The 12,930-nt window shown below is 36.7% G+C and overlaps 1 protein-coding gene across 1 annotated transcript; it reads left to right on the top strand.

The window, feature by feature from the left end:
- The first annotated feature begins 660 nt into the window (after nt 1-660).
- LOC140150195 (uncharacterized) lies at nt 661-1,032 on the top strand. The gene has a single exon (XM_072172199.1). It carries the CDS (start codon nt 661-663, stop codon nt 1,030-1,032), a length of 372 nt encoding a protein of 123 aa, XP_072028300.1.
- Nucleotides 1,033-12,930: the final 11,898 nt, after the last annotated feature.

The raw sequence follows: 12,930 nt of genomic DNA, 5'->3' as shown, positions 1-12,930 counted from the left end.
AACAAAACAAAACATGCAGATAACATTTTTTGTTTACTTGCTGAGCACATTTCAGGCATCATACTGCCGCTTCCAACTTCACTTGAGATTAATCGCTTTCTTTACCAGTCTTTCAGTACTTTTTGTGTCCATCATTCTGTAGGAGTTGCAACCACAGAATTAACTAGCAAATGAAAAACTATGAAAGCAAACCTAAACTACACTAGGGTTAGAGTCCCTACAAAAACACCAACACAGATTTTGAGAAATCAAATGATGGCTTGCCCTCAAAGCCGCAAGGAAGGGACAAGGCTGACAAGTGTGGAAGCAAAAGGAGTAACCTTATGAACTGCAGGAAAATTGTCACAATCTCCACCATGGATGTGAGGACCATCAGAGAACAAAGATGCAGTGAGGAACTAGTGTGCATCTTAATGGCATACATCATAGACATCCTGGGGATACAGGAACATCGCATAGTCCACAAGGAACCAGTCAGATATGAGGACATCCTTCGCCAGAAATAGAGCAGGTGCAGCAACTGGCGGTGTTGGCATCGTTCTCAGTTCTAGTGCAAAAAGCTCACTAGCTAGCGTGACACAGCACACATACCGTATCCTGGCTGCCAACTTTCAGGGTAAACCCGCAACAACAGCATAAATAGTTACCTATTGTCCAACTATGAAAAATCTACCAGCCATTATAACATTCATTGACTTCAGGAAAGCCTTCGGCACTATCCACCGAGGCAAGATGCTACAAATCCTAATAGCCTATGAGATACCAAAACAAATTGTGGACGCTATTGGAACGACATACAAGAAAACCAGAGCCAACGTGATCTCCCCTGATGGAGAAACTGAGCTGTTTGACATTGTAGCTGATGTTCTACAAGGAGATACTCTTGCCACGTATCTGTTTGTGATAGTGCTAGATTATGCCTTGAGAATGGCTATAGATGGTAAGGAAGAAGCACTAGGATTCCAGCTAGAAAGGAGAAAAAGCAGACGAGTTGGGCCAGAAGTGGTAACCGACCTAGACCGACCTAGCTGATGACATTGCCCTCCTGTCAGAAGAAATACAACAAGCTCAGGAACTGCTACAACGGGTACAAACCTTAAGTCACATCCATAATAGGCCATTTGTGTCGCATTTTGCACTTGATCTATCTTGTCACTTCATATATTTGTGTGTCAACGTTTTGCAAAGTAAGATATGTCATTTGATCGTACTTTGACAAAGTAGTTGATCCAGGCGAAAACAAAAACAAACAAAACAACAGAAAAACAAACAAACAAACAAACAAACAAACAAACAAAAAAACAACGAGAGACATGCCAATATAACTAAATGATATACAGCCTGTCTCAAAAAAATGTGCAAGTAACAAGCGCCCTCTCTGGCAATTAGAAAATATCGTTGTGAAATAATGTTTACATCAACGTCAAGGGTGTAGTCTTAGCTCTCAAATGCCGTTTGTTTTGTTCGATTTGCTTGTTTTAATCTCGAGATATGTTTAGTTAAAGACGAAAGGGTAAAATCACAATTGTGCCACTTTTACTAGGGAAGAGGGCTTTACATGTAATAGTGATAGCATCAAGTTTATCAAGAGTTCCTTCATGAAATCAAAAGAATGCATCAATTACACAATACACACTTTTTTTTGACCGTTTTTACTGTTTTATCATGATGCAGGAATGATGATTCTCTTTTTCCACTTAAAAGAGATTAAAAGATAAATAAATATTTCACATTCTGCTGTAAAAATGCATTTCACATTCTGCTGTTCTGCATGTGCATGTCAATGATTTTATCATGCTAAATAATGTTCTCGTAGACATGTTAAAAGACAAACAAATATTGCGCACTTATACATGTTATAGGTTAATGAACGAGTATTACTTGTTGGGTGAGATATTAGACAAAATAATGCACGCGTGCTGATGTTGATACGTCTAATGCATGCGCCCGAAAGGGGGAGTGCATTAGACAAATCAACATCAGCTATCATTGATTTACATGCACAGCTCTCTTCCCAAGTAAAAGTGGCACAATTGTGATTTTACCCTTTCGTTGTTAAATAAACATATCTCGAAATTGGAACAAGCAAATTGAACAGAACAAACGGCATTTGAGAGCTAAGACTGCGCCCGTGACGTTGATGTAAGCATTATGTCGGTACAACGGTATTTTCTAATTGCCAAAGAGGGAGCTTTTCACTTGCACATTTTTTTTTAGACAGGCTGTATGCATGAAAACCATCAAACAGCAACAGCTACTAAACCATGGAGTTGCTGACAATTACAATTATTTTTGATAATCAATTGATTAACCTCACGCCCCGGGATATTTTAGGATTATTTTATATCATTGCTAGTTAGATTTGGTATCATACTGGTATATCACCATGCCATAAAAACAACGACAATGATCATAGTTTGCGTTTTCCTGCATATTGTTCAAGGAATGTCCGGAAGAAAGGAAATACTTTTCTTAAGGACCTCCGCAATTCTTAAAATTGTTTCATAGTCCGCGGGCTGTTTCAAATCGTCTTAATAGCCTTTACCCTAGAATTTCTTTATATTTCATCTGTTGTTCTAGCACAGATCATTATTAGTGTAACCTCATTCTTTGTTTATGCTCTGACTTAATTCCTTTTAGACCTGTTTATCCTGCCAAACAGAAACAGCGTTTATTATATTCCAGAGATAAGAGAAATTTAAATAAACAAAATACGCATGCCCCTTGGACTTCTGTTGCAAGGGGCAACTGCTTATCATTTGAAAACTGCTTATCATTATATAACTGCTTATCATTTGAAAATCACCCTAAAGCGTTATTCTACTCTCAGCATATGTCTTTCTTTGATCAGTTAATCAGTTACATGTCATAAAAGTATGTCTGATACAAGCAGGCTTTTCTTAAAGTTTATAAAATAGTTTTTCATTTTATAAGTTTGTTTTTTGTGCCTTGAATTCATTACAAGTACAGCTTTGGTGGGTTTTCCGGGGTTTAAAATATCGATTTGATAATGGTTTCACTGTTGATAGTATTGGATTCACAACTAAGAGTGGCTTAACAAATTCCCTGTATTCTTTTTATCTATCAATGAGTATTCTTTGTGTAAATTGAAAATATTGACACAAGAACATTAATAAAAAACAGTTGTCATGGTAACGGTAATCTGTAGTGTATGTATATGGATGTTTGTTTGTCTGCCTGGGAGTTCAGACATTTTATGTGGATTCCTGGTTAATGGTAAGAGTACATTAAAAAGAATAACCAAATTATTATTACTGTTAATAATAAACTTCTTGAAGTTAAGCAATTAAGCTTCTATGCGCTACACAGACAAATTGTAACAGAGTTAAATAGGTGTTGCCACTTAGAATAAGAGCAATAATGTACCACTTCATACAAATTTGACCTAATATTGAGCAATTGAAATAGGTTACTTATGTGTTTTTTCTTATTCTGTTTTTTTTTTGTGTTCAGATGCATTGGTAATGCCTCTAGGTTGGATACGAGATGAAACTTAATACAAATCGTCGGGTGCATGGTCTATATATATAAAAAAGAAACACCATTTTCATTATACATTTCCTACTGTATAAGCTAATATGAGCAAGTTTTAACATTATATAAGTGAAATGAAAGTGTTAATTATTCCACCAGCCATGACTAAGTTGACATTAAAGATCTATGTGAATGTGTGAAATATATGGTTCTATTATTTACATACATTACACATTTTCGTTCGTATACGTCCCAACCAGAAGACCGTCCCCACAGAGCGTTATATACGATGAAGGAATCGCAGTGTCATCGTACTTTCCAAATAGATCTGTGTTTGAAATTGAATCGGTATGAACGATCCACGTGTTATCATATTCATGCCTAACGTAGAACGGTATACGATGCACTTTCGTAATAGAGATATATGTAGAACACCGAATCGGCATATTGAACAGTGTGTGGTGCATTTTTCAAGATAAATCTGTACTCTATGTGAAATACCAAATCGGTAAAAACGATCTACGTATTGCAAATAGATGCGAAATATAGAACGATACCATGTGATGCTGTATCTCATAAACTACTCACATAAAGAAAGTCCGCACTTTTGTAACCCGCCCAACACCAAAACCTGATCGTGTTATGACAATTTGATTAATAAGGTCGTATGCAGAATCTTGTTAGCTCCAATTCGATACCAAATTTGCTACCAAACACTCTAAATTCACAATTGTAAAAGTTGCAAATTAAAAACGGACCATTCCTCCTTTCCTTCGACAAAATGCACATCGGTCAGACTTCGCCATACTGCAATCAGAAGCAATAATTATATCACCTTTCCCACACCTTATGTTATGTTTGAAGAACAGAATCCTAAGTAAGACTTGCTGCAGGGTTCACGATTCCTGCAAACTATTTTCAAAAGCTGGTAAGCATCGCCATAAATATTTATTATTGAAGTCATAACTTTGATCATCAGTACTATTACTATTATTATGCTTTTTCAAAACCGATTTTTTTTTGGGCATATTTGTAATACTTACACATGTTCCAACCTATATATTATGAGAAAACTGTCAAATTCGCCCTATTTGTAGTCAAATGGGATGATTTTCTGTTGGTCCGACATATTATCATAATATTTCAGATATTTATGTGATTTTTACCACATTTTTACCCAAAATGTCATTATTACAGAGAATATAACTTCATCGAGGATCCTCCGCAGTAAATTTTAATCTTCTCCGTTACGTAGTTGTGGGTTTGCCAATATGCTGTGGACATAAATACATGCCGTGACACTAAGGACGAACCCCCTTTATACTTTTATGAAAATTCCATCTCTGCCGGCAGCTCAAATGATGAAACTCACACACTGCAATAATTGTCTCCAAAATTGCCGCCAAAGAAAGAATAGTTTTAGGTCACCTAATTGTATAGCACATCAGGCTGACGGTTGAAACTCGCATTTTGTGCCCAAAATTGGTATCTTTGTACAAGGTCAGAGCCTCGCCTATTGCACATCAGGCTGACGGTTGAAATTCGCATTTTGCGCCCAAAATTGGTATCTTTGTACAAGGTCAGAGCCTCGCCTACACTAGTGGAAAAGTAGGATGAGAATTCTTTCAAAACGATGAGAAATGAAATTTTCTCATCCAAATGAATGAGAAATGTTAATTAACGTGTCAACCAACTGTCGCATTGGTTTAAGGGATGAGCCTATTGGAATAACGACCAAATAAAGAAATGCTTGTTTATGCCGTAATATTGTGTCTTTCAACCCTTTCACAACTTCAGCTGTGTAATTCCCGCTAAAAAGTGGTTCTTTTAATTTTAGAAAATACATTAATAATCGCATTGGACTTTTCGTACTGATCGTACTATAAGTGACCACCAGCCTATAATGTTTTAATCACACTATAGACTGATATTACATGTGACGTCATTGCCAGGCAATTGGTCTCTATTGTTCCTTGTCCGGAAATATGCCCACGCAGTCAGGGACCGTGATCACAATAAGGCCATTGAACTGCGTAGTAGCCATACGTACTCACTGAAGTATAACGGTAGCACGTTCCCTTACCGACTCATTATTAATGTGTAGAAAGGGGTCAGGGACGGCATTCTGATCATTCTAATCCTTTCTTTTGAGGTCAATAGATAAAAGAAAGGCCTTGAACACAGGTGCCGAGTTGTAGATAATATTTAATCATCAAAGCTGATGGCATAAGAAATTTCGAGGAGGCAGCGCTTATTATTTCTGGTAAACACAATCTAATGTGGTACTCACTACATGTAGAAGGCCGGGCGGGTCTGCAAATTAGTGCATGAAGCTAGTAAAGATATAACTTCATGTTCAGTTTAATCAATTAAAATACTATGGCTGGATATCAAAAAAATCGCGAGGCATTATTTCTTGTTATGGACGACAAGTATTAATTTTTATATTATTATGACAAAATCCAGTCCCTTCTCAATTGAATAGGCTCCGAGATTAGACTTTCCTTTCCAAAAATAAATTATATGGCCTAGAGGACATGATATAGGCCTAATCTAAACCCATATTCGGTATCCAGAAACCTTCACAGTCCGAGCGGCGCTTGCACTCGCATCGCATTAAACTAGACAAAGTTCGCTAAACTGAGGCCTGCTTCAATTGCCAACCTTTATCGACACGGTTGTTTGATGTGATCATTTATTAGTTTTTCAAACAAAATATCCTGTACAACCCAATTTTAGGCTTAAACAGCTTAAATCGGTATCATGCTAATGTTTACAGATGCTTTTGAGTCATTTTCAACTTTAATTTCCCTTATTTACAACATTATTTACTTTCAGAGCATTTTGAAGCTTTTTCGGATATAAAATGTATCTATTTATGATAAGATTGGTGGCGCTATTTAGATACGGGAAATTACTCTTTCAGGCTTTTAATACGAATAATTCCTTTTATTTTTGGATGAAATATGTTTATAAAATTTCTTTGTTGCTTGTTTCACCTATTCCACCTGTTTTAATGGCAGTATTGATTACCTACCCCTTGCAAATTAAGAAATATGATTGATAATAAATAGCGCCACCTATAGTTTGCATTTACTTAATAATGACGCCAATTCTATATACATCAAACAACCGTGTCGAGGGGACGAGTTTGAGGTTTCATAGTCATCTATTACCTATACCATTTTTCACCCCGATGTGGCAGTGATGTCAACGCGTTGTGAACAGCTGTTTCGCGCGCGCATCTATGCGGTGTCTTTAAGCGCGTGCGTATGTACACCAGCGCCATCGAACTCCAGCGAGTGATGCTGCGTCTAATAAAATTCGTATAGACCTTTTTCCCTCTTTCCCGCCATGCACTATTCCAGGGGGGTATGAGTGTCGCAAAATACATCATCTCCCCGGGGGAGTACAGAGTTATGTTCATTGCATTCTGGAAAACGGTCATTTCGGCTGGTGCCTTCATCACAAAAAAGGAATCCCCGATCATCACGATAATGGCGCGCGATCACGAACACCCGGCAAGCGGCAGAGCGTTTCAACCAATGACAAGCCTTGATTGTGTCCGTGTGTCTGCAATGCGCGTGCGCCACGCCGCTCATTGCAACCGGCAGGGTAGTCATGGTAGTATGAAACCAGCTTTATACTGACATGACCCCGGATGTGACGTCACTGTCACATCAGGGTGAAATGGTATTGAACAACGCAAACCAGCCAAATTTGTCATAAGTTTGAATAGCCATTAGAACAACCGTGAATATAGTGTCAGAAAGTCTTACACATCTTAGTATAACCTTGTCGTTAGTGTGATATTGAATGCAGCGCCATATTTGGAATATATTCGTACACGGTGTGGGCAAATAGTTGGTCAAATGTAGGCTAAGTAGGCCTAAATAATGAAAATCGCTTAATCTGAATAATACCAACCAGTAACGGACACTGAGACAGCACTACGTTTGAAGTTTGAGGTAAGTAAAGCTTTTCCTTGTTATAAAAAACAAGGAAAAGGCAGTCATTTTTATCACAACGCGATATTTAAAAAAGTACATTTTGAGAGGGCCTACGCTGGTTCTTTTGATTCTAGTGTAAAATCTGTTCATCACATGCAGTCCGATTTGGTATTTATGGTTTCATCAAAGTCTTGAGAACTCTTTTGGATGGTATGTTGGTTAACAAAAACGATACTGTTAAAAATAGCGGTATTTATGCAAGCGACGTATCTATTGTGTAAAATGCATTGAAAATTGTCGGCTAAAGAGGGCATAAATTAAAATCGCGAAGAGTAATAGCAACAATAACTATCTACATTCCAAGCGGAAACGCTTTTCAAAAACATACCACCTTTTTCGGGCAATCGCTGAAACCGAAATATGAAATTCCTGGCCATCTGTAAAAAAGTGCGTGAGCAGAAATGACCATGAACTTGGGTCACCGAAACAAGTGTTTATATTGGTGTCAGGCCTATCATAGTGATACAACAATTAGCCCCCAATAATGGCTTTCATTTGAACCGTTATTTGTTAAACTGCGATTTTTACTTTTTGAGAAATCAATGAATGTATCAAAAAAGTCGATTTAAAATGGCCTAACCCGTTAAATGGGGAATTCATTTCTATAAAACTTTCTGATCAAAATGAATGAGAAACCCCAATTAACCTGTCAACAACCTGACACAAATGGTTGTTTGACACAGAAATTACTGTGAGCTTAATTTTCTAATACAAAATGATCATGATAACCTGTTTTGATGCAAAACACATACATTACGTTATTTGTGTCCAAATAGGTGTATATAAAATGTAAGCCATAACCAGTATCTTGAGACATTGTTAATTTATCTCACAGATTTCATAATGGATTATAATTTTTAAAATAAGAATCGATTAACCTGCCGTCGTAGGTGTTATCTGAAATTTCAAAAGGGATAAATAAAAATAATGAAAAAAAACCCGGCGCCAATGAGATTCGAACTCTAGACCTCCTGATCACAATCCCGCTACTACAGCAATGAATACGCTAAAATCAAGAGTGATTCCTAACTTCTCCCAGTAGTATGTCGTTAGATACTTCACTTCTTACCCCAAAGATTATAAGTTCTTTCTTTCTTTCTTTCTTTCTTTCTTTCTTTCTTTCTTTCTTTCTTTCTTTCTTTCTTTCTTTCTTTCTTTCTTTCTTTCTTTCTTTCTTTCTTTCTTTCTTTCTTTCTTTCTTTCTTTCTTTCTTTCTTTCTTTCTTTCTTTCTTTCTTTCTTTCTTTCTTTCTTTCTTTCTTTCTTTCTTTCTTTCTTTCTTTCTTTCTTTCTTTCTTTCTTTCTTTCTTTCTTTCTTTCTTGACCATGGACATGGTTCTATTATTCAAAAAGGGATAAATAAAAATAATTAAAAAAAACCCGGCGCCAATGAGATTCGAACTCTAGACCTCCTGATCACAATCCCGGTAACGAATCCACTGCAGTATAGCCTGCGTTAGTCGTGCTAATTTATTTATAATATGTATAACAAGAATGACGCAATAACGGTCTACTAACATAATATAACTTAAAAGGTAATATATATTTATTTTACATAAATGGTAGACCGTGGCAATTTGGCTTAAATGGCGGAATAATAACCTATCAACATATCTCACACAAAAAGGTGTGTAAAGTGACCGTGTATAATCAAAATATGTTTTAGATATAATGCCGTATACGATCAAAACATGAGTTTTAATTAATGAATTCATTCCGATCGAAGATCAATAGCACAATGTAGTAGCAATGAATACGCTAAAATCAAGAGTGATTCCTAACTTCTCCCAGTAGTATGTCGTTAGATACTTCACTTCTTGCCCCAAAGATTATAAGTTCTTTCTTTCTTTCTTTCTTTCTTTCTTTCTTTCTTTCTTTCTTTCTTTCTTTCTTTCTTTCTTTCTTTCTTTCTTTCTTTCTTTCTTTCTTTCTTTCTTTCTTTCTTTCTTTCTTTCTTTCTTTCTTTCTTTCTTTCTTTCTTTCTTTCTTTCTTCTCTCTCTCTCTCTCTCTCTCTTTCTTTCTTTCTTTCTTTCTTTCTTTCTTTCTTTCTTTCTTTCTTTCTTTCTTTCTTTCTTTCTTTCTTTCTTTCTTTCTTTCTTTCTTTCTTTCTTTCTTTCTTTCTTTCTTTCTTTCTTTCTTTCTTTCTTTCTTTCTTTCTTTCTTTCTTTCTTTCTTTCTTTCTTTCTTTCTTTCTTTCTTGACCATGGACATGGTTCTATTATTTACATACATTCCATATTTTCGTATACATCCTAACCAGAAGACCGTCCCCACAGAGCGTTATACGATGAAAGAATCGCAGTGTCATCGTACTTTCCAAATAGATCTGTGTTTGAAATTGAATCGATATGAACGATCCACGTGTTATCATATTCATGCCTAAGGCTGAGTTCACATAGAAGTATACGGTATACGGTATTCGCTATACACCTATCCGACTTCGCCATTACTGCGGTGTCCCTGATGTAAAACTGCGGTGTCCGAGGTCGGGGTTCCATCCATTATTTATTTTGTGCTATATAGTATTGTACCCGGGAATTGTACACAACAGTGATTTTCAATACACAATCATGAGTATTGAATTACGAATTAAATCTCCCGCTCTGGTACATCTGTGTTGCCGTCAATAGAGGGCCAAATACAGTAAACGCTTCTCGGATTGGTGTATACGAAATACGCTCATTCGATCAGGCTGAGTTCATATCGGGTATACTATGTGAACTCAGCCTGATCGAATGAGCGTATTTCGTATAGCGATTAGCGAGTATAGGCATGATCTATATGTAGAACACCGAATCGGCATATTGAACAGTGTGTGATGCATTTTTCAAGATACATCTGTACTCTATGTGAAATACCAAATCGGTAAAACGATCTACGTATTGCAAATAGATGCGAAATATAGAACGATATAATGTGATGCCGTATCTCATAAACTACTCATATAAAGAAAGTCCGCACTTTTGTAACCCGTCCTACACCAAAACCTGATCTTGTTATGACAATTTGATTAATAAGGTCGTATGCAGAATCTTGTTAGCTCCAATTCGATACCAAATTTGCTACCAAACACTCTAAACTCACAACTCACTAAAAACGGACCATTCCTCCTTTACTTCATCAAAATGCACATCGGTCAGACTTCGCCATACTGCAATCAGAAGCAATATATCACCTTTCACACACCTTATGTTATGTTTAAAGAACTTGCTGCAGGGTTCACGATTCCTGCAAAATGGTGGTAAGCATCGCCATAAATAATTATTATTGAAGTCAAAGTGAAAGAAGTATTAATCATATAAACTATGATCATCGGTACTATTGCCATATTATGCTTAGCCTCAATGTACGATCTTCAGAATTTACCTTTATTTTTTCAAAACCGACTTTTTTTTTGGGGGGGGGGGCATATTTGTAATACTTACACATGTTCCAACTTAAATATTATGAGAAAACTGTCAGATTCGTCCTATTTGTAGTAAAATGGGATGATTTTCTGTTGGTCCGACATATTATCATAATTTTCAGATTATGATAATATGTCAGAACGATCGCAAATCGTAGTCTCCTACGAAGCCAGTTTGGTTACGCTCCCAGGGAGTGTAACCAAACTGGCTGCGTAGGAGTAGCTCTGAGGCCGCCGGTACTCGCCGTCCTAATCCAAAAAGTGCGAGACATTTCGAGTGATAGAGGTGAAGTTTATGATGCTGTTTCTTTGCAAATTTCCAATGTTTTTCGCGTCCAAATGTATTGGTAACTTCCATAATGATTGCATATTAACTATTTTAAATCTAAAGATTTAAAAAGATCGTACATTAAAACTTTAACGTTGTATTTCAATACAATAAAGTCAAACTATGTGTTAATCATAATTATCATCAAGTTTCGTTGAACATGTACAATATCTTTATCGGAAAGGACTTAGTCTTTTTCAAAGACCTCGCGATCCTAGGGGGGCGAACGGCGAAGCCGCAACAGCGAGCGCCGAAGGCGCGAGTAGATTAATATAGATGGCGCTCCCACTACGGTGCTCCAGGCAGAGCCTTGTTGAAAGGCTAGAAAAGACTCGTAAACTTAAAATGAATTCATTGCCTTTTTAATCTTTTTCGGGTATTATACACTCTCAGAAAATTGGATAAAAAATGAATGGGCAGAAAACAGTTGGTTAAAAAATACCCAACAATGGTTAAGATTCTTGAAGTTGGGCAAAATACAGTTTAATACATGGTTGGTCAAACCTGTCAATATGGTATTTACACAATGTTGGTTAAAAGTTAACCAACCTTGGCAAAAAACATCCTTTTCCCGCCAATAAAGTTGGGCAAAGTATGGTTTTGCCCAACCATGGTCACATGGTGTTCCTTTGCGAACTGTGATTGGTCAAAGAATTAGAAAAAAATGCATTTCAGAAAACAAGATGGCCGATATGAGTGGCTTGCTGCAAAGCTGTGGATCGGGGTCTTCAAGATCTGTTGGAGACATTTGAAGGTAGGAAATTATATTATAAAGTGTGTGCGATGCCGAGACTGAGTTGTGAGCAAGACTTACGATGCTTTATCGACGACAACTACCACCACAACCGGTAAGCTTAAGCATACACTTAAAGTAAGTGTTATACCCGATAAAATGTTTATAATATAATTTCCTACCTTCAAATGTCTCCAATTGGTTAAAATATGAACAATGAAATGAATTTCCATTCATAGTGTTTAACCAACTATTGGTTATATTTTGCCCATTTTGCCCAACATGCTTTGCCCAACTGGTTGGTTACCGTAATGTTAACCAGTAGTTGGTCAATGTTTTTAACCAACCTGTGGTTATATTGTTAACCAACCCAGGTTGGTTAACAATATAACCAACTGTTGGGTTGTTCACCTGTAAATACATGGTTGGTTACAATTTTAACCAAGTTGGCTAATTTTTTTAACCAATGTTCTGAGAGTGTACGAGATGGTACAAAAATGTGTAATTAAACCTGGCAGAGTGTCACTTCTATTTACATCATCATCCGGACGCGACATTTAACAAGTGTCCATTAAGTTACGCTTGCTTTTCTATTTTCTTCCTACGAGCCCATTATTCAACATTCAATGCGACCTGTTTATTAGAGCACTAATTCTATTAACCATGGAATCTGAAATGACACTATTCCAGTATTTTGTATGCTGGATAAGCAATGATATAGAACAATTGGAAACAATTGGGTCACTACATGAAGTGCAACACTTAATGTCGAGATTGGGCTCCCTCTAGGCTTAATAACTTAGCAACCTGTCCTGCCTAAAAGTAACATATCCACAGTTTGGTTTTAGTCCAGCTATAAGTGAGGTACCGGTTAAAATAGCTAAGAGAGCACAATCGTCCAGTTGACGGCTACAACACTAATTTTACCGGGATACATGAGCGCTATATATATTACACA

This window comes from Amphiura filiformis, chromosome 4 (genome assembly GCF_039555335.1).
Source record: "Amphiura filiformis chromosome 4, Afil_fr2py, whole genome shotgun sequence".
Lineage (NCBI taxonomy): Eukaryota > Metazoa > Echinodermata > Ophiuroidea > Amphilepidida > Amphiuridae > Amphiura > Amphiura filiformis.
The sequence above is the reverse complement of the archived record's forward strand: the minus strand, read 5'-3'. Positions and strand labels throughout refer to the sequence as shown.